Source organism: Theropithecus gelada, chromosome 19, assembly GCF_003255815.1.
Source record: "Theropithecus gelada isolate Dixy chromosome 19, Tgel_1.0, whole genome shotgun sequence".
Classification (NCBI taxonomy): domain Eukaryota; kingdom Metazoa; phylum Chordata; class Mammalia; order Primates; family Cercopithecidae; genus Theropithecus; species Theropithecus gelada.
In genome coordinates, this window is record NC_037687.1 from 777,067 (window position 1) to 803,617 (window position 26,551).

The window sequence follows — 26,551 nt, forward strand, 5'->3', positions numbered from 1 at the left end:
GGGGCTGTGCGACTCTCCTGACGTCATACAGAAGCTCCAGGACACAGCCTGGACTCGAACCCAGAGCCATGGGGCCTGCCTTCACAAACCACCCTGGGTGCGGCCAGACCCACAGCAGGAAGACCTGCAGCGGCGCTTGCTGGGGGCCCCGGACCTCAGGTTACCCTTCTCGGCAAGGCCAGGGAGGACACCTGAGGCCCTGAGCCCTTTCTCCCACCTGGATGAGGGGTCAGCCCGGTGCTATCGTAGAAAAAGAGACTGATGGGCTGGACGGGGTGGCTCACGCCTGTAATCCCAGCACTTTGGGAGGCTGAGGTGGGTGGATCACGAGGTCAGGAGATCGAGACCATGCTGGCTAACATGATGAAACCCGGTCTCTACTAAAAATACAAAACATTAGCCGGGTGCGGTGGCTGGCACCTGTAGTCCCAGCTACTCAGGAGGCTGAGGCAGGAGAATCGCTTGAACCAGCAGGTGGAGCTTGCAGTGAGCAAAGATTGCGCCACTGCACTCCAGCCTGGGCGACAGAGATTCCGTCTCAAAAAAAAAAAAAAAGAGAGAGAGAGACTGATGGTCTGAGAGGTGGGGGCCACTGGGAAAAGGAGGAGGGATGGAATTGAAAATCGTGCTTGGGTGTTTTTCAGGGCTATGGAGCACTCACCTAGGAATCATGCTGACATGCAAGCATGTATTGAGCACTTACTGTGTGCACAGCCCTGGGCCAGGCACGGTTAGACACATGGAAGCCCCAGCTCTGCTCTTAGGAATTTGGTAAATACTGCACTGCATGGAATGGGGTCCATTCAGCCATCTGGTGACCACCACGAAGTTGTAGCTCGCTGTGTGCATTTCACGGGTTTGTTTTTGTTTTTTGAGATGGAGTCTCACTGTGTCCACCAGGCTGGAGGGCAATGGCATGATCTCGGCTCACTGCAACCTCTGCCTGCTGGTTCAAGCAATTTTCCTGCCTCAGCCTTCCGAGTAGCTGGGATTACAAGGCCCACCACCATGCCTGGGTAATTTTTCTATTTGTAGTAGAGACAGGGTTTCACCACGTTGACCACACTGGTCTCGAATGCCTGACTTCAGGTTATCCGCCCGCCTTGGCCTCCCAAAGTGCTGGGATGACAGGCATGAGCCACTGTACCCGGCCTCATGTGTATTTTAAATTTTTTTTTTTGTAGACACAAGGACCTCACTGTTGTCCAGGTTGGTCTGGAACCCCTGGGCTCAAGTAATCTTCCCACCTCAGCCTCCTGAGTAGCTGGGACTACAGGTGAAAGCCACTGTGCCGAGTTAATTTTTGTATTTAACGTAGAGACGAGGTCTTGTTATGTTGCCCAGGCTGGTCTAAAACTGAGCTCAAGCCATTCTCCTGCCTTGGCCTCCCAAAGTGCTGGGATCACAGGTGGGAGCCAGGGCCCGGCCTTCGCGTGTAACTTTTGACTGTTGCCCAGGCTGGAGTGCAGTGACGGGATCTCGGCTCACTGCAACCTCCGCCTCTCGGGTTCAAATATTCTCCCTCAACCTCTCGAGTGGCTGGGATTACAGGTGCCCACCACCACTCACAGCTAATTTTTATAGTTTTGTGGAGACAGGGTTTCACCATATTGGCCAGGATGGTCTCGATCTTCTGACCTCAGGTGATCCACCCGCCTCGGCCTCCCAAAGTTCTGGGACTGTAGGCGTGAGGCACCTTGCCTGGCCCGCACGTAATTTTTAAAGCCCTACGACATTTAAATGGGGGGGGGGGGGGGGGACCTGGAAACATAACTGTTGGTAACTTAGTCAGATTCATTCAGTAGCTATTTCCTGAGTGAAATGACGCCAGGGAACCAGTTCATGGTGATTCAGTTTGGGGCAGGGCAGTAGAGGTGAGCACACTTGGCAAACACTAACCCCCGGTTAAACAGGAATTTCAAATAAACAACGAATGCTTTTTTTTTTTTTTTTTTTTGAGACATGGTTTCACTCTGTCGCCCCAGGCTTGGGTGCAGTAATGCCATCACAGCTCACTGAAGCTTCAACCTTCTGGGCTCAAGTGATCCTCCTGCCTCAGCCTCCTGAGTAGCTGGAACCGCAGGCATGTGCCACCACGCCCAGCTAATTTTTTTTTTTTTTGAGATGTAGTTTCACTCTTGTTGCCCAGGCTGGAGTGCAATGGTGCAATCTCGGCTCACTGCATCCTCCGCCTCCCAGGTTCAAGCGATTCTCGTGCCTCAGCCTCCCAAATAGCTGGGATTACAGATGCCCGCCACCACGCCCGGCTAATTTTGTATTGTTAGTAGAGACGGGGTTTCTCCATGTTGTTGAGGCTGGTTTCGAACTCCCGACCCCAGGTGATCTGCCCGCCTCGACCTCCCAAAATGCTGGGATTACAGGCATGAGCCACCGCACCCAGCCACCCGGCTAATTTCTAAGATTTTTGTAGAGATGAGGTCTCGCCATGTTGCCCAGGCTGGTCTTGAACTCCTGGGCTCAAGTGATCCTCCCGCCTGGGTCTCCCACGATGCTGCGACGTGAGCTGCCGCGTCCGGCCTGCCTAGGCATCTTTGCATCTTTTGGTCAGCAGGAGCTACAGAGGGTTCCGGAGGAGGAGACGGTTTAGAGGCAGTGGAGCAGGAGTGGTAGGGAGGACGCAGGCTGGGAATATCTGGGCACCACACAGTCCTGAGCTGAGACGCGGTCCAGTTTCCGTGCTGCCGTATGGCCTCCGTTTCCTCATCTGTAACTCGGGTCCCCAAGGTCCCTGGCTCTTAGGGAGATTCTGAGGACCCCTGGGGGAACCGTGTGGCGATGAGGACCTCAGGAAGCTGGGGGCAGGGACAGCAGAGCTTCAGGGCCACAGGTCTCCTCTTGGCACCCCCATGCCCTGCCCACCTCACTATACTTGCGTGAGGCAGGAGCTCATGACAGCCAGCTTGTGACAGCAGTCTGAGGGACAGACCCCCCCAAACCTACTGACGCAAAGCCCATCCCGCTCACGTGGTCAGGAACTGACAGGACCAGCGGGCGGCCTGTCCCCACTCCACGCGTCCAGGCCTCAACCGGGTCACCTAGAGGCGTCATCACTCACGAGTCGGGCGCTGGGCGACTCTCATCTGCCGGCTCCTGAAGCTGCCCGCGAGCCTGCGCCCCAAAATGTGTGGGCACCCCTCGCCAGTGCTCCTGTCTCCTCTCCACCCACCCACCACAGGCCCGCACCCCTCGCCAGTGCTCCTGCACTCTGGTCTCTGCACTGCCACATGGAAACGCCGCAGAGGCACCCAGACAAAAGCCGCCCTGTGGCAGCTGGGCCCCCAACCACCCGCCAGGGCCCACTGTGCTCTGTCCGTCACTCGCTTTGGACACTCCTGGCATCTACCAGGTGCCCCGCACATGCTGAGTGACTCGAGGAGATGGAGACCCACACACGCCCCAGCACAAGAGGAGGTCGCAGGAGTGGGGCCGGGGGCTGCCCTCGGGTCTGCCATTTCCCTCAGAGGGTGGCCAGGTGGGCGGTGAGACGGGGCCGGGTGTCCAGCAGAGCTTGGAGTCTGCAGCGGTGGGCAGGCGGGCTTTAAAGTGGGGGTGCCTCGGCTAGGTGATGGGGCGCGTGAGCTCCCGCTTCACAAGCCAGCACTGGGCACTCACCCCACCCTCGCTGCCCGCTCCGGAGCCGCAGAAAGGAGTCCATCGGCACACAGCAGGGCGCCTCTGTGCCGGGAGGGCCTCCCGCCGCGGGAACGCAGCCTAATTGGAAGAAGTGCTTGCCGGAGGTGGAAGGCGGGACCCCTGGGGACAGTGGCAGAAATGGCAGAAACTTTGGCTCAGGGACTAAGCAGCCTCCAGCAGAGCGCAGCCAGAGAAACTCGACAGGGACAGAGCCAGGCAGAGCCAGAGAAACAGCAGGCAGAGACACAGAGACAGCACACAGAGAAGTGCAGAGATACCAGAGACATGCAGAGACAGTAGAGATACACAGAGACACCACACGGAGACAGGCAGATGCCAGAGACACGCAGACATACGGAGACGGTAGACAGACAGGCAGAAACACCACACAGACAGGCAGAGATGCCAGAGATACGGAGAGACAGTATATAGACAGGCAAAGACACCGCACTGAGATAGGCAGATGCAGGCCTGGACAAAAGCCACCCTGACGACAGCCCCATCCCACCCACCCGGCCTGCTGTGTCCTGTCCCCACTGCTCACTTTGGACGCCCGGGCCTGGCATCCACTAGGTGCCCCGTAAATACTGATTTAAAGACAGGCCAAGAGGACACAGGCTTCCGGGCACCACACCGAGGTTGTGGGCGGGGCCTGGGCGTTTATTGGGCGCCGCACCGAGGTTGTGGGCGCAGAGGGCGTTTATTGGACCTTCCCAGCTGCAGCTTGTCCAGGTTCAGCGCTCTCGGCAGGAGAGGCAAGGAAACCGAGGCAGGGGCCCGAGCCGGGTCACCCCAAGGTCCGCGGGGACCCCTGGCCATCACAGACGGTCCTCTGGATGCGGATGGTCCAGGGATCTGGGGGTCCTGGGAGGGCGGTATGTGGGCCACGGGCCCAGCTGGACAAAGGCAGGGGCTTCCTCAGCAGCTCTGCTGGTCACGCAGGCGTCCGGCCCATGGCCTTCAACAGCCCTGCCAGGTGGGCTGAGGTTAACTGCGTCAAGGAGCGTCCAGGGAGAGCGGTGGCTCTCGCAGCAGCCGGACTCAGGGGTAGCTGAGGGGCACCCGCCACCAGAGCCCGCCGCACAGGCAGTTCTTGATCCAGCGCTGTTCCCACTGCTTCACCGCTGTGGTCCTGTTGGGCGACTTGAGCATGGTGACGCAGCCGCACCTGTGGGGAGGCAGGCGCTGGGCGGGCTCCCACTTCTGGGCAGGCCTCCCTTACGCCTGCTCCCCGTGCTCCCACCTGCCACAGGGCCTCTGCCCACGCTGCTGCACCCACCAGGAAGAACTACTGCTCTCTGAAGTAGCCCCGCCATGCCAAGTTAACGGTTCCGCATCCTGGAATCCCGGCTCCAGCACTCCCTCTGGGACACGCCCCCCCCACCACGCTCAACCGTCTGGAGCCTTGGCTGGAATCAGTTGGGCCATCCCGGGCGGCAGAGCTCTGGGAGTCAGCAGGCTCAGGGCCCCTCACCTGGTGCAGGCCTTGCACTCCTCCGTGGGGCAGGCACCAAGGTGCAGCCTCCGCAGGTGGTCGATCTTGGGCTGGCCTGGGGCCCTGGCGGGAGAGGGGAGAGCGTGAGGAAGGGCTGGGCACCATGAGGCCAGGTTCCAGCAGGGGCATCTGTCCACAGGCGTGGGTGGCCAGCCTCACACCATCTGCCAGGTGGGCCCAGGTGTCTGTGAACAGTTAGGTGGGAGGCGCGGGACCACCTGAGACAAGCCCAGTAAAGGGTGTGGGGCCCCCCACACATGGAGGAGGGTCGGTCTCCCAGGTGCCTGGGAAGCCCGAGGCTCAGGGGCCCAGTAAAGGGGATGGGGCCCACACAGGGCGCCTGGGAAGTGGAGAAGGTGCTTGCGACCCTCCCATTTGAGACTTTACAGAAGGGGGTATGTGGGGCTTCCACACCACCTCAGCCCAGACCCCCGGCCTGGGGGCGCCGGGACCTCTGTACGACAACAGATTCTGGTGGCAAAAGCTGCCCTTGGTGGTGGGTGGGGGGCCTGGGTCTGGGTAGGGGTGAGCTGGCTTATTCTGCTCTCATTAAATATTTGAAATTTTCCCAGTTTACAAGCCTCTGACGTAACTGTCCTCTTTCCATCAAGTCTTTTCCTGAAACCCAAACCCTCGTGCGTGACTCACTAGCAGGACCCTCCCACAGTGAGCACGAGGAAGAGAATGCTGGAGGTCCCGGAGCCAGGCCAGGCCCGGAGCCAGGCTATTGGGGGTTTACTTCATTTTCTTCTTTTTGCTCATCTGTGTTTTCTAAAATTCCAGCCGTGAGCCATCAGCGGCTCAGAAGGTTTGCGTGTGCTCCTGGTCAAACGCATGTTGGAAATGGGCTGGGGGTCTGACGGGCCTGGGTTCAAATCTGGACTTGACCACTTCCTGACCACGTGACCCCAGATGAGTGGAGTGACAAGGTCCCACCCTTTCCAGGCTGGGTTTCCTCACCGTGAAGTGGGTGACAAGGTCCCACCCCACAGGGCTGCTGGGTGGCCGGGGTGAGCTCAGCAGGCTTGGGTTGTCCAAACCCTGCATGTTCCAGAGAAAGGCCAGCCCCGAACCCTGCAGCTGACCTCGTAACCCCGGGAGAGCCTTCTGGTGAGGTGTTTGTGCTCAGCGGTGCCCTGGGCCATGCTATGGCCATGCTATGGCGTCTCTCTCCATCAATAGGGGGATTGACGGTGAGGCCTCACATCCAGAGAGACCAGAGACTAAGGACAGAAACTAAGGGCACCCTGCACAGCAAGGCTAGCACACAATCAGTAAAAACCAAGGCAAGGCCGGTGCGGTGGCTCACGCCTGTAACCCCAGCACTTTGGCAGGGCGAGACGGGTAGATTACCTGAGGTCAGGAGTTCAAGACCAGCGTGGCCAACATGGCGAAACCACGTGTCTACCAAAAATACAAAAAATACCCGGGTGTGGTGGCGACGCCTATAGTCCCAGCTACTCAGGAGGCTGAGACAGGAGAATCATTTGAACCTGGGAAGCAGAGGTTGCAGCGAGCCAAGATGGCACCACTGCACTCCAGCCTGGGCGACAGAGCAAGACCGTTGGGGCGGGCGCGGTGGGGGAAGCGAGAGAGTGAATGGAAGGGCCGGGTGCCCGCATGGGTGGTGGTTCAAGGAAGAGCAGGGACGCCACTACGGTATGGCGTTAGGGGCACCTGGAAGGAAGCAGCAGTCATGGCCGTGTGGATTCAGGGGCCCTGGGGCAAGACATGGAGGGAGGGAGCTGTGTGGATTCGGGGGGCCCTAGGGCAGGACATGGAGGGAGGGAGCTGTGTGGATTTGGGGAGCTCTGGGGCAGGACATGGAGGGAGAGAGCTGTGTGGATTCGGGGGGCCCTAGGGCAGGACATGGAAGGAGGGAGCTGTGTGGATTTGGGGGGCTTTGGGGCAGGACATGGAGAGAGGGAGCTGTGTGGATTCGGGGGGCCCTAGGGCAGGACATGGAGGGAGGGAGCCATGTGGATTCAGGGGTCTTGGGGCAGGACATGGAGGGAGGGAGCTGTGTGGATTTGGGGGGCCCTAGGGCAGGACATGGAGGGAGGGAGCTGTGTGGATTCGGGGGGCCCTAGGGCAGGACATGGAGGGAGGGAGCTGTGTGGATTCGGGGGGCCCTAGGGCAGGACATGGAGGGAGGGAGCTGTGTGGATTTGGGGGGCTCTGGGGCAGGACATGGAGGGAGGGAGCTGGGTGGATTTGGGGGGCTCTGGGGCAGGACATGGAGGGAGGGAGCTGTGTGGATTCGGGGGGCCTTGGGGCAGGGCATGGAGGGAGGTGTGTTTGGGGACCAATGCAGGGACACACGCACCTTGCAAGGCCATCGAGCTGCAGGGTGGCAGCACTGCCAGGCAGTGTGGGCGCCCGGCCGAACTGCAGACGTAGGGGCTGTTTGGGCTGCAGGCGGCTGACCAGGCCGTCGCTGGCGGGCAGCCAGTCCAGGCTGGGGATAAGCAGCTGGCTGGGCAGTAGGCAGCATTCGTCCACCAGCGCCTCATCTGGCTCGCTCGCTGGGCCCTCATCGCGACCTGCAGAGAGGGGTGGCCAAGGTCTAGGCAACTCTGCCTGGGGCACCACCCCGCCACCCGGGACGCACAGGGAGCCCCTCCAGCTCAGGAGCACCAGGTCGGGGCCCTGGCTCTGCCGGCCTGGCTGGGTGACCCCAGAGTTCTCTTACCCTCTCTGGCCTCAGTCATGAGACTCCCTCATTCACTTAAAAAGTATGTGGGAAGCTGGCTGGGGGCAGTGACTCACGCCTATAATCCCAGCACTTTGGGAGGCTGAGGCGGGTGAATCACGAGGTCAGGAGATGGAGACCATCCTGGCAAACACTGTGGAACCCCGTCTCTACTAAAAATACAGAAAGTTAGCTGGGCGTGGTGGCGGGCGCCTGTAGTCCCAGCTACTCGGGAGGCTGAGGCAGGAGAATGGCGTGAACCCGGGAGGTGGAGCTTGCAGTGAGCTGAGATCGTGCCACTGCACTCCAGCCTGGGGAACAGAGCGAGACTCCGTCTCAAAAAAAATAAAAAAAGTATGTGGGAAGCACTGTGCCTTTCCCAGACACTAGGACGTAAGAACGACCCAACCCACTCTCCTCACATACACACAACCTGACAAGGAGAGACAGCAAATAGGTGCCTGGGAGTGGCTGCCATCTCAAAAGCACCCACACCAAGCATGGACCTGTGCTGGGAACCGGGGAAATGGCAGAGATCAAGGCAGAGCCATTGCCACCTGCAGGGGCTTATGTTCTGGTGGGGGGCTCAGACACGGTGCGTTCTGGTAGGGGGAGGGGAGCAGAGGGCTTATGTTCTGGTGGGGGGCTCAGACGCGGTGTGTTCTGGTAGGGGGAGGGGAGCAGAGGGCTTATGTTCTGGTGGGGGGGCTCAGACGCGGTGTGTTCTGGTAGGAAGAGGGGAGCAGAGGGCTTATGTTCTGGTGGGGGGCTCAGACACGGTGTGTTTTGGTAGGGAGAGGGGAGCAGAGGGCTTATGTTCTGGTGGGGGGCTCAGACACGGTGTGTTTTGGTAGGGAGAGGGGAGCAGAGGGCAGGGGGCCTCACAGCAGATCCAGAGCTTGGTGAGCAGGCGGAAGAGCAGGGACATGCTGTCCTGGGTGTCCGAGGTGGCCGTGTACACGGGCAGGCAGCTGGGCTTCAGCAGGCCCCAGATGCGGATGACCACCATCAGCTCCCGAAGCATGCCCAGCGAGGTGCCATCCCGCAGGAAGCTGTGGCCCGGCCTCAGCAGCGAGCCCTGCCGGAAAGAGGCATTGGAGTGGCTGGGCGGCGGGGGGCAGATGGTGATGGGATGAAGTCTCGGGTTCGGTAGAACCCCGACCTGGAGGCAATGGACAGGGTCTGGGACGTTTGTGGTGGTCAGGACTGGGGAGCTCCTGGCACGGAGTGGGTGGATGCTGGGGACACTGCTCAGCGCTCTGCAGGGCCCAGGACAGCCCCATCTGGAGAGCTGTCCCATCCCTGAGCCGCCACAGGACTAAGAAGCGGCTCTGGCTGAGGCCAACGTCCCCGCCGGCACGTGGAGGAGCAGCCGCCCCCCCACAGCTGAGTGCCCCTGGTGGCTGTACTGGGAGCCGAGAGAACCTGGCAGCCTCAAGTCCCACAAGAAGCAGACAGGGACTTCAAACCGTCCCTGATGGGCGCAGGTGGAGAGACAGGGGCCCCAGGGCAGAATGAAGCTTGGGGAGACAAGTCGCGGTTTGGGCAGGACAGAGTGTGTGGGCGGGGGGAGGCTGGAGCCCTGGTCGGGGCACACAGGCCGCATACTTGAAGGTGGGGGTGTGGATGCAGACTTGATGATTTCAAAGCTGCCAACTCCCCCCAACCGCCCCCTGCACAGGGAGCTGGGGAGAGTAAAGGGTGGGACCGAGAAGGGGCAGGGTCTGGGAGGCGGGGCTTCGACAATAGGCAGAAAGTGTGTGGTCAAGGAAGGGTTTTTTGCAGAAGCTTCGTGGAGGTGAGGGCTCTGAGGTGGGGCAGCGCTTCAGGACGGGCGGGATAGGAAGTGGAGCTTTGAGAATAGACAGCGTCAGGAGGCGGGGCTCCAAGTAGGGGCGGGGCTGCAGTGGTTTTCAGGGGCAGGGCCTGGGAGGCGGGGCCCGGGGACGGGCAGGGCCAAGGAGGCAGGGCCCTGATGAGGGGCGGGGCCAGGGAGGCAGGGCCCTGGTGAGGGGCGGGGCCAGGAGGCAGGGTCCTGGTGAGGGGCGGGGCCAGGGAGTCAGGGCCCAGATGAGGGGCGGGGCCAGGGAGGCAGGGCCCAGATGAGGGGCGGGGCCAGGGAGGCAGGGCCCAGATGAGGGGCGGGGCCAGGAGGCAGGGCCCAGATGAGGGGCGGGGCCAGGAGGCAGGGCCCTGGTGAGGGGCGGGGCCAGGGAGGCAGGGCCCAGATGAGGGGCGGGGCCAGGAGGCAGGGCCCAGATGAGGGGCGGGGCCAGGAGGCAGGGTCCTGGTGAGGGGCGGGGCCAGGGAGGCAGGGCCCAGATGAGGGGCGGGGCCAGGAGGCAGGGCCCTGGTGAGGGGCGGGGCCAGGGAGGCAGAGCCCAGATGAGAGGCGGGGCCAGGGAGTCAGGGCCCAGATGACGGGCGGGGCCAGGAGGCAGGGCCCCGGTGAGGGGCGGGGCCAGGGAGGCACTGCCCAGATGAGAGGCGGGGCCAGGGAGTCAGGGCCCAGATGAGGGGCGGGGCCTCGGCGAGGGCGGCCTCAGGGGCGAGCGCAGCGCACCTGGTTGGGTAGGCTGGCCAGCAGGTAGAGCACGAAGTCGCCCACCCACTGCAGGAGCTGCTGCAGCGCCTGCAGTGTGTTCATGTCGAGGACAAATTCCTCCGTCTTGAGGTTGATCATGACCTTGTCAATGTCTGCAAGGAGACACGGGTCGGGTCAGCTCGGGCTTCTTGTACACAGTGACCTAACTGCACCCCTCAGTCCTTCGACCTGCACCAAGTGCCCAGCCAGTGCCAGGACACAAGGGGACCCAGAGCGGGAATGAGAAGGGGGTGATGGCGTTGCCAGGGAGGAACCGGGAGCCCACTGCCTGCCCACCTGGGGGCTGCTTCTTTCGGCCTGCAGGCCTTGGCTCGGGCAGGTCCCCATGCCAGGGCCACCACTGCTCAGGCCCGGCCCGCTGGTGCACATCTGCCCCTGCTCCGAGGTGAACTCTGTGAACACAGCGGTGTGTCCACACTGCAGCTGCAGCCACGCAGGCCCGGCACCTGGCGCCGGTTACACACGCAACAGATGCCTGTTGGATGGTGACTAGGGTGGCCCCACAGAAATAACGACTGTGCACACAGCTCCCAGATACCACGAGCGCCACACGCCCACAGTGAGCTGGGTACTCCAGACAAACAATAACCCTAATTTTTAAATTTTTTGAGACTGAGTCTCACGCCGCCCAGGCTGGAGTACAATGGCACGATCTCAGCTCACTGCAAGCTCTGCCTCCCGGGTTCAAGCAATTCTCCTGCCTCAGCCTCTGGAGCAGCTGGGACTACAGGCACCTTCCAACGTGCCCTGCTCATTAACGAAAAATTAAAAACTGCGTGTGTGGCGCACGCTTGTAATCCCAGCTACTCCAGAGGCTGAGGCGAGAAGATTGCTTGAGCCTGGAAGGCAGAGGCTGCACTGAGCTGTAACTGTGCCACCGTGCTGCAACCCGGATGACACAGTGAGACCCTGTCTCTAAAAGGCTGGGTGTGGTGTAATCCCAGCCTTTAGGCTGTATCCCAGGACTTTAGGAGGCTGAGGAAGGTGGGTCATTTGAGGTCAGGAGTTCGAGACCAGCCTGCCAACATGGTGAAACCCCATCTCTACTAAAAATACAAAAATCAGCTGGGCGTGGTGGTGCAGGCCTGTAATCCCAGCTACTTGGGAGGCTGAGGCAGGAGAATCACTTGAACCAGGGAGGCGGAGGCTGAGGCTGAGGCTGCAATGAGCTGAGTGTGCCACTGCACTCCAGCTAAGACCCTATCCCAAGAGTAAAAACAAAAAAAAAAAAAAAAAAAAATAGATGAAAAGAGCCTCGAGGCCGTGGGCGCAGGACAGGACCCACCAACGTCAGTGATCTTGGCGCAGATCTCGGTCAGCCGGTCGCCGGGGCTCTTGTCGGGCGTGTTGAGGAAGTGGGGGCGCAGCAGCGACTTCAGGGTGGAGCTGATGGCGATGAGGAAGAGCTTGGTGTGGTAGTCGCACACGCGGGTCACCGTGCAGGGTGACAGCTTGCAGAGCGAGGCCTTCATGGCCAGGATCCGGGTGGAGAGAACCTGGGGGCAGGAAGCCGGGTCACCCCAAAGGGCTGTGGCAGAGGCGCCCGCCAAGGCTCCAGTGGGGAGAAGAGCAGTCCGACCCTGAGCCCAGGTGTTGGGTGAGCTGGGAAAGCTGCTTCACCTCTGCACCTCAGCAACCTCGTGGCAAAATGGGTGCAGAGGACCGGCCACACAGGACCAGGTGCCGGGTCTCGGCTGGGAGCGGCTCTGCCCCGGCGGGGGGTCCTGGTGATGTCTGCAGACATTTCTAGTTCTCACCACTGGGGGTGCCCCTGACAAGTGGAGGCCAGGGAGGCTGCTCAACAGGACGCCCCCACCCCAGAGGCTGCTCCAGCCCCCGATGTCCGCGGTGCCTGCAGGGAGACCCTGGTCTAGCAGGACAGAATTAATGAGTTGAAGCATTTTGGGAGGCTGAGGTTGGAGGATTCCTGGAGGCTGGGAGTTGCAGAGCCTGTGTAACACAGGAGACCTCATCTCTACAAAAAATAGAAATAACTAAAAAACAAAAATGAAACACTTGGCACGCAGTGAGGGCCCAAGGAGGGAGAGAGTGAGGCCTCGCCATCACAAGCGCCGTCACTGGCTACGGATCTCAGCCATGCCGGGGTTTAGCGTCACAGCCCCCTGCCTGGGTCTCCCATGTCTCTCGGCAGGCTGTGCTGTGAGTGGGATTTTTTTCCCATTTTATCTTCGTATTGGTTCTTGGCGGCATAGAGGAACACGACTAAGGTTTAGAGGGCTGGTCCCATGTGCAGCTGCCGGATGAGCTCATTAGATCTGAGGTCTTTCGCAGACACTCTGAGATTGCAGGCGCATGACTACGTCACTGCAAGAGACCTTTCTGATGGGCGGGCCTCTCTGTCCCCTCCTCTCCTTCCAACGGCCAGGCCTCCGTGTCCGCTCTCTCCTCTCCTTCCAATAGGCAGGTCTCTGTGTATTCATCTTCTGACAGTGCTAGCTGAGGCCTCACACCACGGGCCTGCCTGGTGTGCACCCTGGAACCCTCTCTCACTCTGAGAGGACGACTTAGAAAGACACCCCCAGACTGGGAACACTGGAGAAGGGAGTCATCCAGGGGGCATCAGGCCTTACCTCTGAGGCTTAACGTGTTACAGAGGAAACTTCCCAAGTGAGGAGGGAAACAAAGTGCTCCTCTGAGGTGCAGCTTTACTGGACGGGCCTCTGGGTGCACACCCCACGCACAGCCTCACCTGCTGCAGGCTACCTGCCCCTCCTGCCCTCCGCCTGCCACAGAGCCCCTGATCTGCTGCAGGGACCCACCACAGCTGCCACAACCCCGTCTGCCGCTGGGACCCCCACGTCTGCCGCGGAGACCTCCACAACTAATGCGGGGACCCCCCTCCTTGCTGCTGGCCCCTCACTGACCATGGGGCCCCTGCCTGCTGCAGGGCCACCCCCACCTGCCACGGGGCCCCACCTGCCACATGACCTTACCTGCTGCAGGGCAGCGGTCTGGCGCGTGTACTCCTCATGCAGCTTCTCCACCAGGCTCTGCACCATGCTGGGCTGCACGTGCAGCAGGATGTCCCACCAGTCATAGCCGGTCACCATGCAGTACTCCAGCAGGAAAAGCAGGTGCCGCAGTGCCAGTCCTACCTCCAGCGGGTGGCCCATGGAGGGCGAGAGGCGGAGCACGCTCAGCTGCCAGAGACAGAGCCCAGGGAGAGCCGGGTGAGACGTGGGGCTGCAACCTCAGCCGGGAGGGGCATGGGGCCCTGGGGCTGAGGTGCGTGTTGTCGGGGGCGGGGAAGGGACCTGCAGCTCCTCTCCAGGTGGCTCTGGGCCCACCCTGGAAGCAATGAGGCAAGCGAGGCCCTTTATTGAGCCTACTTTGAAGGCTCCAGATGGACCCATGGGCCAGTGGACCGGTGGGCCAGCCATGCTTGTGGGCGTGTGGGCCTGTATGTGCACGCCCCCGTGTGCCGGCCCGTGTGCGTGCACGTGTCTGTACTGCCTGCACCTTTCTGTCAGGGTCATGGACAACGCCTCTGGGAACAGGGAAGGAAAACTTCCCGAGCCCTGACTGCGCTGGACACGGAGCGAGGCTTACACTCGTCTCCTTTAACTGAGGAGTCCACCTCGTGAAAGGCGGTCCTCTCAACAGCTCCTAGCTACGAAGTTCCTAATATGCGCTGAGCCACCCCAGTGACCTCGCTCATCGAGATGAACCCATGGCACAGACGAGGCAGCCCAGCAGGGGCTGGCGAGGGGCTTGCACCTGCGGTCCCTTCCCCAGGGGGGCGCCTCCCTCTGGCATCCCAGCAGTCCCAGCCCCACGTACACAAGCAGCTCACCTTCCCCTGGTTGTCAATGCCCACGAGGGCCAGTGAGGTCCAGGAGAGCTGCATGGCCTTAAAGTGGACGGCAGGGCCTGCGGTGCGGGGGCGCTTGATGGTCGGCTCGTCCACGGGCCTTGGGGTTGCAGAGCTGTAGAAGACGGCCATGGTCTGCAGTGAGAGCCGATGCACGATGTGGACGCTGCCATCGTGGAAGGCCAAGGCCAGCCCTGTGGGGCACGGGCACTGCTTAGGCATGGGCACGGCCCGGGACACGCCCACCTGGGGAGGGCCGCCTGCTCTGCAGCGTGTGGAGAGCCAAGGCTGCCCATTTAGGGGATGAGCCCTCCCCGGCATCCAGTACCCATGCCCCCAGCTGCTCCTTCTTCAGTTACAAAGCCCCTGAGCACCAGGGGAGCAGGAGTCAGCAGCCTTGGCCACACTGCTCCCAGCCCCTCACAGCCAGGGCCATGTCCTTGCTGACGCACCACTCAAGGAGCACAGGGGAGGAGGGCGCTACAGGTGGGGGACCAAGGGGTGGGGGACCAACGGGTGGGGCTCCTGGCATCCCAAAGAGAGGCATCTTAGGGTGGTGGGCTGGGGCTGTCAGTCACACTGGGGTCTGCCTCTGTACGAGAGCCAGGGGGAGGTGGGGTCCAGAGCCCAAAGCTCATGGAAAAGAGGACATGAAAGGAGTCGCTGCAGTAGAGAGGCTGGAAAATGGAGCATAAACCGAGGGCTTTGGAGCACAGAACCGCATCCCCTGAACCTCTCTGCAGGCTCCGAGAACAGTCCTGAACCCTGAGCGGGTTTTGATCAACGCTCTTTCCAGGGAACCAGGGGAGAATGGGAGCTGGGGAAGGGAGGGACCTGAGCTAGAGCGGACTTGTCCCCACTTCACAGCTGAGGAAACAGGGTCAGCACTGAAGAGCGCACAGACTCACTCAGGGGCATGGACGCCACGGTTTGAGCTCAGGACCCACATTACAGCTGCTGCAGCGCGGGGAGGAGAGGAGCCGCCTACCCGGAAAGGAGTTCCGCCCCCAAGTTCCCCGTGCTCCCTTGTTGATTTGCTCCCTTTACAAATTAAAGAGCACTGGATCTGTCTGCCAGTCTCACAGATCCCGAAAGATGACGTCTGCCTCCTAATCGGGAACCCCTTAGAGCCCAGGAGGCCGAGCTCCCACGGTCTCGCGGCCTGGGCTCAGGGCCCACCTCCCCCGCTGTGAGTTCCCATGGCTCCGTGGCCTGCGCCCAGGGCCCGCCTCCCGTGGTGTGAGCTCCCACGGCCCCGTGGCCTGGGCTCAGGGCCCACCTCCCCCGGTTTGAGCTCCCACGGCCCCGTGGCCTGCGCTCAGGGCCCGCCTCCCCCGCTGTGAGCTGAGGCCGAGTGGCTGCCGCTGGCTCCACCGTACCGAGGCCAGGGTAGAACTGCGTGTCGCTGGCCACCTTGAGGTCGGTGTTGGTGAGCGAGATGGGCAGCTTGGGCAGCGCCACGGCCGACACACGGTCCAGATCGTTGGTGGCCGACAGGATCCGCCATTTGAGAATCGTGGGCTGTTTGTCGCCAACTGAAAAACCAGGGGCAGGAAAACAGGAAGGTAACGGAGTGAAGACAGGCGGAGGAGCAGCCGCAGGAGCCCAGCAGGGCCGGGCGTGCAACCGCCCAGGGCCCCTCCCGGGTCCCACGCAGCCCCGCTCCCACGCCCGGAAGACGAGGCCCGGCCAATCCGAGCGCTCCGTGCCTCGGCCACTGATTGGTTCCGGGACGGGCACGTGACCCACGGCGGGCCAACGGGATGCCGCCCCGGGATTTCGTGGACACCTGTGGGGTGGCGCCGTCTCGCCCCCTCGATGGAGCCGACAGTGGGGAGACGACGCCCCCCCAGACCTGCGGCCATGCAAACCCTAACACTCACTCGGCCTCAGTCAGCTGAGCTGGGACTTCCATCCCTCCTCAACTACAATTCCAGGCTCCCCACACGATAAAGCCACGCGGGACGGTCGCACCCCAGATCTGCTGCCTGGCAGCCTCTGCGTGAAGACGCAGCTCCTCCCAGCAGGGCAGAGGCGTCTGCTACCATCTCGGGCCGAGTGGTAGCCAATGTGACACGGCCGGGCACCTGGGCTCACGCCTGCCGTCCCAGCACTTTGGGAAGCCAAGGCCAGAGGATGGCTTGAGCCCAGGAGTTCAAGACCAGCCTGGGCAACACAGCAAGACCCCATCTCTACAAAAAGTACAACAAACATTAGCTGGGTGTGGTGGTGCACGCCTGCGCGTGCCTGTAGTCCCAGCAACTCAGGAGGCTGAGGTAGGAGGATTGCTCGAGCTCAGGAGGATGAGGCTGCAGTGAGCGGAGATCAAGCCACTGCATTCCAGCCTGGGCAACATAGGGAGAGCCTAAGTCCAAAACAAAACAACAACAAAAAACGGAGGTCCAGAGAGCATGTGCGGGGGGTCCTGCTCTTGCTGCTTGTGGGACACTGAGGGCAGCCAGAGCTGGCCTGCTGGAGCATGTGGGGCCAGTGGACAGGCCACGTCACCTCGGCTGCTGACTGCAGACACACAGGAACCAGGACGGAGCAGCTGAGGCAGCCCAGCCACAGAACCAGTGCAGGGCTGCTGGTCTGACCTGCTCGGTTTGGGGCTGGCTTGTTACTTGGCTGAAGCTGATGACCACACAGCTGCTCTGTGCCACCCGCGTCATGAGGTCTCTGCTCTGGACGGGATATCACAGTCACAGAGCCTTGGCCTCCTGCAAACCTGTACAGGGGTCCTGTGAGCAGCATTCCCCTGGGGAAACTGAGGCCCAGAGAGTGGCTGAGATGTCCGGAGGGCACACAGTGGTCAGGGTGGCTGGCCCTGTGGAATTGAGCCTCTCACAGGAAAGACAGGGTTAGCACTGAGTGAAGCAGCAGCTGCCATGATGAGCACACGCCCAGCTGGTGCCCAGGGCGCCCTCACAGCCTGATTTACGTCCCCTCCTCCATCCAACCGATGGCTGCGGTCAGCATTTCTAAATGACAGGGGACTTGAAGCAGGGGGAGGCTAAGCTGCTAAGTGGGGACGTGGGGCAGTGGGTGAAGAGCTGGGTGCCACGGGGACCGAAGCCTGGCATGGTGGGCACGTGGGGCGGTGGGGGGAGAGATGGGTGTGTCAGGGACTGTGTCTCAGTGGCCCCCAGCTGCAGGGACGTGAGACCCAAGAAAGGCTGTGGTGTGCGTGTGAGACGTGGCTCTTAGGGACGTGTAGGAGCTGGGCCAGCAGGTGAGGACGGCTGCAGATGAGGAGGAGCGTTGGAGCCCGGGACTGCCCGGTGGTCTGGCTGTGGGCAGACGGTGGACACAGATGTGCCCAGCAGGGGTACCAGGCAGTGAAGCTGAGGGTCCTTGCAGCCCTGCCTGCCACGCGGGGTGGCGCCAGGTGCTGCCATAGGAACCAGCGCAGCTCAAACTGCAGGGTGACTCACGACGAGGCCCGGGGGAAGGAACGAAGCCTGGGGGAAGGAACGGCAGCCGCCCTCTTCACCTTCACCACCCCTGCGGCCACAATGGGCAGTTGACGTAACCACCTGCAGGCCCCGGGAGCCATCGGGGCCTCTTGACACGGGCTCATTAGTGGCTTCTGAGGAGCACCAGCCCACACGTCCGGCCACTCCAAGGTCCATTAGCGCTAATCGGCAAATGCCTGGGCTCGTCTGCCAGGAAAACACCTCCCTTCTCCAGGGCAGAGCCAGCCTGAAAACCGGGCCCGCAGCCGCCGAGGCTCTGAACACCAAGTGGCTGTTCTGGCCCCCAGTCATGGCAGGCGGGCGTCCCTGCTTCGCTCCAGCCCCAGATTTTGTGCCGGAGGTGGGGGTGACGGGCTTGGCTCCGTGGGTGCAGGGGCCCATCGGGCAGATAGAGATGGGAACAGAGGCCCCAGAAAAGGCTGCTGGGGAGGTGGGTGGGGGCGGGGGTGGGGTGAGGGGCGTGTTCTCAGCAGCCTCAGCTGACCCGCTGAGCCGTGGCTTCCTCTCCCTGAACCAGCTTCTGGAGGATTCCGTGCACTGCCACCGCCCGGTCTGGCCTGTGCCCTGCTGCCTGACGGCCCCACCCACAGACCCACACTCCACAGCCGCCTGCACGCCTGCAGCCCCTCACGGTGTCCCTGCTGGGTGAGCTCGGGCGAGCAACGCCGCGTCTGAGCCCCGGCTCCGCGTAGGATGGTGGCAGCCGCTGCGGCGGGAGTGGAAGGATGGAAGAGTCTACACGCCTAACACACTCAGATGCTGGCAGGCACGGGGGTCACGCCCCAGATCCTAGCACTACTGGAGGTCAAGGCAAGAGGATCACTTCGGGGTGGGGTTCAGGACCACCCTGGGCGACAGAGCGAGACCCGCCTCCAAATTAAAACCAGCTGCCCCCAAGGGCAGGCCCAGGGCCTCCCGCAGCTGGCCGGGAGACTCACCCACGGGGGAGATCTGCTGGAAGATGTTGTTCACGGGAAGCCCCTCCTTGCGCAGGGACCAGCATTCCACGATGCTGCTGGTCTGGCTGGACGCGCACAAAAGCACCTACGGGGGAGGTGGGGGTGAGGGCAGACCCGGCACTGCTGTGCTGGCCACGCGACCAGAGCCTGAGCCATGGGACCCTGGGGCCACGCCTGCCCCTCGGGGCCCTCCTGGATTCCAGCCCAGGCCTGCCTGTCCCCAGAGCCCAACGTCCACTCACAGGAACGCAGATGTCCCCGGATGGTGCCCCCCACAGGGAGAGCAACGGGAGAGGGAACCAAGTCGGGGGCTTCTAGGAGTTTGGGGCGTTATTGATTCCGAATTACAACGGAAATCCAGGCGACCTGGTGTGGTCGGCTGGACAGTGGTCCCCAGGACATCCCATCCTCAGCTCTAGGACCTGTGGCTGCGCCGCCTCTCACACAGAAGGGACCTGTGGGTGGGATTCGGTTCAGGACGCTGAGACGGGAGAGCATGTTGGGGGGGTCCAGGGGCCCCAGTGTCTTCACAGAGTCCTCACGAGAGGATGTGGGAGGGTGAGATTCAGAGAGAGACAGGAAGAGGCTGTGCTGTGGCCGTGAAGCGGGAGGAAGGGGCCCCGAGCCGAGGGACTGGGCGCCCCCAGATGCTGGGAAAGGTAGGAAATGGGTTCTCCTCTGGAGCCCCTAGGAGGGACTGACCCTGCCCACACCTTGGTTTAGCCCACGGCCCCTGTGGGTCTCCACCTCCAGGACCCCGAGAAGCAGCGCTCCATTCCAAGCGTGCCAGCCTGCGTGACAGCCCGCGTCCGCTCACCTGCTCCGACATGTCCCGGGCCAGGAACTTGAGATGGGTGATGGCGGGGAACTTGTCCTTGCGGTTCAGGTCGGTGGTGCAACGCATGAACAGGGAGGGCAGGATCTCCGTGTCGATGCGGCACTTCTCGCTCACCACGCTCACACACACCTTGTAGAACTGCACGGGCGACGCACTGCTGCCATCCGCCGTGGCCACCACGATGTTGCCGCCGCCTGTGAAGGCGATGTCCGCCAGGGCCACACGGCCGCGCAGCCGGCACAGGCTCTCGGTGGACGTCAGCACCTGCCCGCTGGGCTTCAGCAGGGACACGGTGACCAGGCCGCTGACCGTCACTGCGATCCAGCCCTCCATGGGCTTGCCGCCGAACAGCGTGAGCGACGGGGAGAACTTCACTCGGGAGAACTTCTCCCCGAAGCTGGAGGCGCCTGACTGTGGAGAAGGGAGGGAGGAGGGGCCGCTCAGGCTCACGGGGGCTGCCCCCTGTGACCCCGAGAAACACTCACACAGAAGAACCACGCAGAAGCCAGGGGAGTGTGCACCTGGGTTCAGATCCTGACTCGGCCACCTGAGCCGTGTGGGATGTGGTCCCCTCTGACCCTCCGTCTCCTCATCTGAAAGGTGGAAGGAATGGCACCTTTGCTTTGGAGGACAGTGGGGAGGATTAAACAGGAGTCACATCCTCTTTCTGTAAAGGGACCAAAACCGGCATGCTTGGTTCTGGGAGCCAGGTGGTCCCTGTTGCAATGACTTGACTCTGGCTCTGCCATGCGGCACACAAGCAGCCGGGCAGCTGGTGCCAATGTGCCCCACTCACAAACCCAGGTGGGGTCTGTGTGGCTCTGGGCCGCACCGTGCAGACCTGAGTTGCAGCACTCAGGAAGTGGTGTGTAAGCACCAGCAGCTGCTGTGGGCACTATTTGGTTTCAAATCAAATTTGTCAGGTCATTATTTACATACAAAAACATCCACTCTTCTTTCAACAAGAGTCTTTTAAGAGATGGGGTCTCGGCCGGGGAGGTGGCTCATACCTGTCATCCCAGCACTTTGGGAGGCTGAGGTGGGTGGATCCCCTGAGGTCAGGAGTTCAAGACCAGCCTGGCCAACATAGTGAAACCCTGTCGCTACTAAAAAATACAAAAAAATTAGCCGGGCGTGGTGGTGGGTGCCTAGAATCCCAGCTACTCAGGAGGCTGAGGCAGGAGAATCGTTTGAATCCAGGAGATGGAGATTGCAGTGAGCCGAGATCGCACCATTGCACTCTGGCCTGGGCAACAAGAGCGAAACTCTGTCTTAAAAACAAAAAACAAAACAAAACAAAAAAAAACAAAAAAAATGTCGCTATGTTGTGAAAAGATGCGAGGGAGAGAAAAGTGTGTATCATACTTATCATACAGATCCACTCTAGGTTACAAGTTTAAAAAAAACACTTTTTATAGCAAGAAGCAGGTCCAGAAGTCCAGGCAGTGAGCCAGGCCTGGTGGTCAGTGGTTGCCGTGGCGACGAGGGAAGCATCTGGTGTCTGCACCGCACACGTCTGTGTGGGTCGCAGGCCGGCCTGTTTGACGGTATTTTAAAGGAGCACATGTGCCTGTCATTAATATAATTAAAAAACAAAAATTTGGCCGGGTGCAGTGGCTCACTCCAGTAATCCCAGCACTTTGTGAGGCTGAGGCGGGTGGATCACGAGGTCAGGAGTTCGAGACCAGCCTGGCCAAGATGGTGAAACCCCATCTCTACTAAAAATACAAAAATTAGCCGGGCATGGTGGTGGGCACCAGTAATTGCAGCTACTTGGGAGGCTGAGGCAGGAGAATCGCTTGAACCCGGGAGGTGGAGGTTGCAGTGAGCCGAGATCGCGCCACTGCACTCCAGCCTGGGTGACAGAGCAAGACTCTGTCTCAAAAAAAAAAAAGAAAAAAAAAAGAAAAAAATGTATTTGGTTATTTTAAAAAGCGAGGCTCTGACTCAGGCCACAGCGGGGATGCACCTTGAGGACGTCACACTCAGTGAGAGACGCCAGACACAGAAGGCCACGCAGTGTGTGGTCCTGTTTATATGAAATGTCCAGGACAGGCAACTCCACAGAGACAGCTGGGTCCTGGGGGCTGGGGTGGGGGATGGATCGGGGTGACGCAGGATGGGGACCAGGTTTCCTTTTGGGGTGATGAGAATGGTCTGAAGCTGGGCACAGTGACTCATGCCTGTCATCCCAGCACTTTGGGAGGCAGAGGCAGGCGGATCACCTGAGGTCAGGAGTTCAAGACCACCCTGACCAACATGGAGAAACCCCATCTCTACTAAAAATACAAAAAATTAGCCAGGTGTGGTGGCGCATGCCTGTAATCCCAGCTACTCGGGAGGCTGAGGCAGGAGAATCGCCGGAGCCCGGGAGGGAGAGGCTGCAGTGAGCCAAGATCGCACCACTACACTCCAGCCTGGTCACAGAGCAAAACCCTGTCTCCAAAAACAAACAAGATAAAGGTCTGGCCGGGCACACTGATTCACACCTCTAATCCCAGCACTTTGGGAGGCTGAGGCAAACAGATCACCTGAGGTCAGAAGTTCGAGACCAGCCTGGCCAACATGGTGAAACCCCATCTCTACTAAAAAAACACAAAAATTAGCCAGGCGTGGTAGGTGCCTATAATCCCAGTTACTCAGGAAGCTGAGGCAGGAGAATCGCTTGAACCCAGGAGGCAGAGGTTGCAGTGAGCCAAAATCACACCACTGTACTCCAGCCTGGGGGACAGAGTGAAACTCAGTCTCAAAAAAACAAACAAACAAACAAAAAAAGGATAAAGGTCTGAGGTTAGCTGTGGTGGTGGCTGCACAGCACGGTGAGTTACACGAAGCCTCTGGACCGTGTGGGCTGTGCACTCTCAGTGGGTTAGTTCTGTGGTCTGTGAACTCTATCCCAATAAAACTGTTACCAAAAACAGGAAACACAGACAAATGGGACAGCAGGATGAGGAGTACGCCCTGGAGGGCCCCCGTGGCATGAAGCGGGTGCTGTGTGCACTGCAGCCATGCGGTGACAACGGCGGTCCCTGGGGAGAGACTCAGGAAGGGATGAGAGAAAAGATCTGGTCCACTGCATCCCTCCAGGAGGGCCTCCTAGTTCCTGCAAGAGCCCCAGCGCAAGCAGACGCAGAGGCACGCACCGGGGTGGCTGTGGGGCCTTTGCCAGGAACGTCACCAAGACCCCGCCGTCAGTGAGGACACTGACACACGGAGGTGTGGAGTCAGAGCCTGAACCCAGGTGCCCCCCGCCAACCCTGGCCGTGTCTACTCTGAACTGTGGGGCTGAATCACAGGGCGCAGAGAGAGGGACTCTGGGATGTCACTAAATCAGAGGGTGGGCTGCGTTCGGAAGACAGCGGCCACCAGTGATACAAGCAGCTAGCTGAGGACTGTAGCCTCCAGTGAAAGAGACGACTCACTGAGAACGGCCATCCTCAGTTGAAGGAGGAGCCCCCTGAAAACACAGGTGCTAATGACAGCCTGACTGCAGGTGGGAGCCAAGTGCAAGGTTCAAAAAACCAGGGGATGCTGCTGATGGAGAGGAGACGGGCCGGTGGGTGGCTGGGCGGGGTAACATCTCATCCATCTCATCCGCCTCACCCGCTCACTCGGGCGGGACACTCACCTTCTCCACGTGCAGGGCCAGCTTCACACCGTTGTGCAGCCAGGACAGGGCCACAATGGGGTCCCCCTCCACCAGGCTGCCCACCGAGCTCTCCCAGCTATTGGCCAGGTGGTCCGCCATGCTCCAGCACTTGATCTGCCCGTCGGCGTCTGCTGACAGGAGCCGGGAGCCTGAGGGCAAGAAGCCATCATTGGGAACCTTCCAGGGATGGGCAGAGCGCCCGGGGGAGCCAGCCCGGTGGAGAGGTCTCGGCCCAGGTAGGGCAGAGCGGCAGGTGGCATGAGGCGCACTCCAGAGACGCCCTGAGACACCCTGAACAAGAATGATTCAGGGCACTGCGGGAAGAGCAGCACCCGCAAAGCCGCAGACCAGGGGCTCCAGACCCAGCGCCGGACTCCAGACTGACTGGGGAACACGGGCCCCCTGCTCTGGGATCCGGGTCGCCACCCCCAGCCACGTGGGACCAGGGCCTCACCTGACTGATCCCACTCCAGGCAGGTGATGGCCTCGCGGTGCTCTGAGGGGATGGAGTGCAGGTCCCAGGGGTGCTCCGTGTCCAGGATGTGGATCATACGGGTCAGATCTGTGGGAACAGGACATGGTCAGCACGGCCTGGCGCCATGGCCTGGAGGCGAGGACGATGACCCCGGGCAGGCTCCAGGGAAGCCAGTGCGTGTCCCACCCCGGGGAGGTCACAGAGCTGCTGTCAGTCGGGTCGACAGCTCAGGGAACGGGCTGTCCCCCCGCAGGAACTAAGCAGGCCCGTGAGGCGCCACGACCGCGTCTTTAAAACCAGATTAGAAGAAAATGACCCCAAAACATGAACAGTGGGAGCCTCTCCACAGCAGGTAATGGGGGCCTTTTATCGCCCTGATTTGATTCCAATTTTCTGTGGTTTTCTAATTTTCTCTAATGATCACCTATTATGAGTGCCTATTACTCGAACAATGGAGAGAAGATGGGCACAGCCACCATGTACCTTTCAAAAACCAAACAGTGACACATGCTGTCTGGAAAACTGGGGCACGTGTCTCCAACAAGCCTCTGTCAACCACCGCCCCAGCCCCACTCGATCCCGCACACGGGGCGATCTCATGTCTCCCGGCCCCAGGTTTGGGGAGCACTGAATCCACCCTCTGTACCCCCAGAAGGCTGAGGCTCTCACCCAAGTTACAGAGGAGGGCTGGGGAAGAGTGAGGGGAGGCCTGAGAGACCGAGTCCCCGCATGGCAGCCTGCCGGGCACCTGGGGAACAGGGCAGGACACCGTGCGGCCGGGAGGGGAAGCGGGTGGCGGGGGGGACACACCCTGGTCATCGCTGCGCAGGTCCATGGTGAAGGCGATGAGATTTCGGCAGGACCAGGCGCAGGCCAGGGGCACCGACGGGCAGTGGGTGCTCTTGGACCATTTCTCCCACTCACAGACGTAGGCCAAGTCCATCATCCCACCTGCCGCTGGCCGCCGCAAGTCACACATGAGGGCAGTCACCAGCTCCTGCGGGAGGGAGGTGTGGCGGGTCAGCTATGTTGGCTGAGCACCCAGGGCATGCCAGGCCGGAAGTGGGTAAACGATGGAGGCCTGCGGTGGAGGGAACGGCCGATGCAAAGGCCCAGAGGCCAGACAGAGCCTGGGCGTTCCCGGCTGTCCATGGGGCTGGGGCCGAGGGGGAACGTGGAGAGGTCAGGGCCAGTCCTGGGCTGGTGGGCTTCTACCCTCAGCAAGGTGGGAGCCCGGGAGGGCTGGGACCTATTTGGGTTTCACCAGGACCCCTCTGGCTGTCTGGGGAAGGGACCATGGGGGCCAAGGGCACAGCTGACAGATGCGGCGGAGGGTCTGCACTGGCCCACGTGAGTGATGATGGGGGCGGCAGGCGGACCCTGGGTCTCTCCTGAAGGAAGAACCCACAGACAGGCAAGCAGTAGGGTGGTTCCCTGTGGCCAAGGCGGGGCAGGCGTGCTGGGGCTAAGGGGCTTGCTGAGTGTGACAGGGAATGCCTGTGGCCGAGGCGGGGGCTGAGTGTGACAGGGAACAGAGGGAGCATTTCCTCGGGGTTTTCTAAGCACCTGACATCTGGACGGGCTGTTTTGCTTCAGAGGCAAAAGCCCAGTGAGACTGGAATGACCACCAGCCCCATTTTCCTCAAGCCCTAACTCCAGCCCCCTACTTCTTCAGGGTCTGCCCCAGACCCCCAAGGATCCGCCGCAAGCCCCTAAAAGTCTTTCAGCCCCGCCACTGATACCCTTTGCTTCCCACACTTCAATTCACCCCTTGAGCCTACGGCCTCACCCGAAATTCTCAGGCTTCACCATAGGGGTCCCATGTACTCTCCAGGTCCAGCCTCCAATGCCCTTAGCTCTCCAGGCCTCACCCCTAAGACTCCCCAGTCCCCAGGCTCCACTCCGGGGACCCCATGTACTCTCCAGGCCCTTCCCCTACCGCCTCCAAACACCAGGCTTCATCCTAGGGACCCATAGCCTCTCCCGGCCCCGCCCCCATAACCCCAAATCTCCGGGTTCCACCCTAGGGACCCCAGAACCTCTCCAGGTCCTGCCCCTATAACCCCAACTACCAGGCTTCATCCCAGGGACGCCTCAGCCTCTCTAGGAACCGCCCCTATAACCCCCGATCTCCAGAGACCCTATACCCTCTCCAGACCCCTATAAATCCGCAGTCCCCAGGCTCCACCCCAGGGACCCTATTCCCTCTCCAGGCCCCCCCCCTACAATCCAACCAAGCGCCTTCAACCCCACCCCAAACTCTCCTTAGGCCCCGCCCCGACCCCCGCCCCGCGGGCCTCAGGCCTCCCGCGAGTTTCCGCCGCAAACCCGGAGCCCCGGGCCGCCTACCCAGCAGCCTTTGCTCCCGGCCACGCCCCCTGACCCCGCAGGCCCCGCCACGCCCGCGCCGCGTTCCTTGGGGTCCAGTGACACGGTAAGGGGTCCGTCCGCCCTCACCGGGCCCCCGCAGCCCTGCACTCACCTGGCCGGCCCGTGCACCAAGCCCAGCGGGCGTCCGCTTTGCGAACTTCCCTAGCGCCTCGGCTCCGGCGCGGCCATCTTCCCCGGCACCAACCGGTCGCCTGAGGCGCGCCGCCGCCTCCCAAAGACTTCTGGGAGGGCGGTGCGGCTCAGGCTCCGCCCCGCTTCCGAGGATATTTGCATACGAGCATTTCCAGTAATTCCCAGCAGCCACCGTAGCTATATTTGGTAGAATAACGAGCACTTTCTCAACTCCAGTTAGTAACTGCGTTAGTTGCGTGACACATTGGACGAATACAAATAGAGGTTGAATCTCTAAAGCAGTGGAGGCAAGTCGCCCTATGTGAACAGAAATTTTCTCCGGGGACTATAAATAGCTGGTGGTAGGACCAACG

At 61.2% G+C, this 26,551-nt stretch overlaps 1 protein-coding gene across 1 annotated transcript; it reads right to left on the reverse strand.

Annotated features, from left to right (window-relative positions):
* Positions 1-4,338: 4,338 nt before the first annotated feature.
* On the reverse strand, positions 4,339-26,307 carry MED16 (mediator complex subunit 16). Its single transcript, XM_025366654.1, has 16 exons — positions 26,158-26,307; positions 24,486-24,672; positions 23,655-23,762; positions 23,180-23,349; positions 19,531-19,962; positions 18,693-18,798; positions 15,658-15,813; positions 14,261-14,472; positions 13,401-13,607; positions 11,732-11,942; positions 10,405-10,538; positions 8,727-8,919; positions 7,476-7,692; positions 5,129-5,212; positions 4,739-4,822; positions 4,339-4,623 (listed from the first exon to the last, which is right to left on the reverse strand). The coding sequence occupies exons 2-16, from the start codon at positions 24,652-24,654 to the stop codon at positions 4,473-4,475; spliced, it is 2,634 nt and encodes an 877-aa protein (XP_025222439.1). The 5' UTR covers positions 24,655-24,672; positions 26,158-26,307; the 3' UTR covers positions 4,339-4,472.
* Between the last annotated feature and the right edge of the window lie 244 nt (positions 26,308-26,551).

What these genes read in the sequence shown, in the direction of transcription:
- MED16 (XM_025366654.1), bottom strand. Translation starts at nt 24,654, where the DNA reads ATGTGTGACTTGCGGCGGCCAGCGGCAGGTGGGATGATGGACTTGGCC. An exon ending in CCTGCGCAGCGATGACCAGG is followed by an intron (nt 23,763 to 24,485) that starts GTGTGTCCCCCC and finishes CTGTTCCCACAG; the next exon opens with ATCTGACCCGTATGATCCAC. An exon ending in CCCGGGACATGTCGGAGCAG is followed by an intron (nt 18,799 to 19,530) that starts GTGAGCGGACGC and finishes CCTCCCCCGTAG; the next exon opens with GTGCTTTTGTGCGCGTCCAG.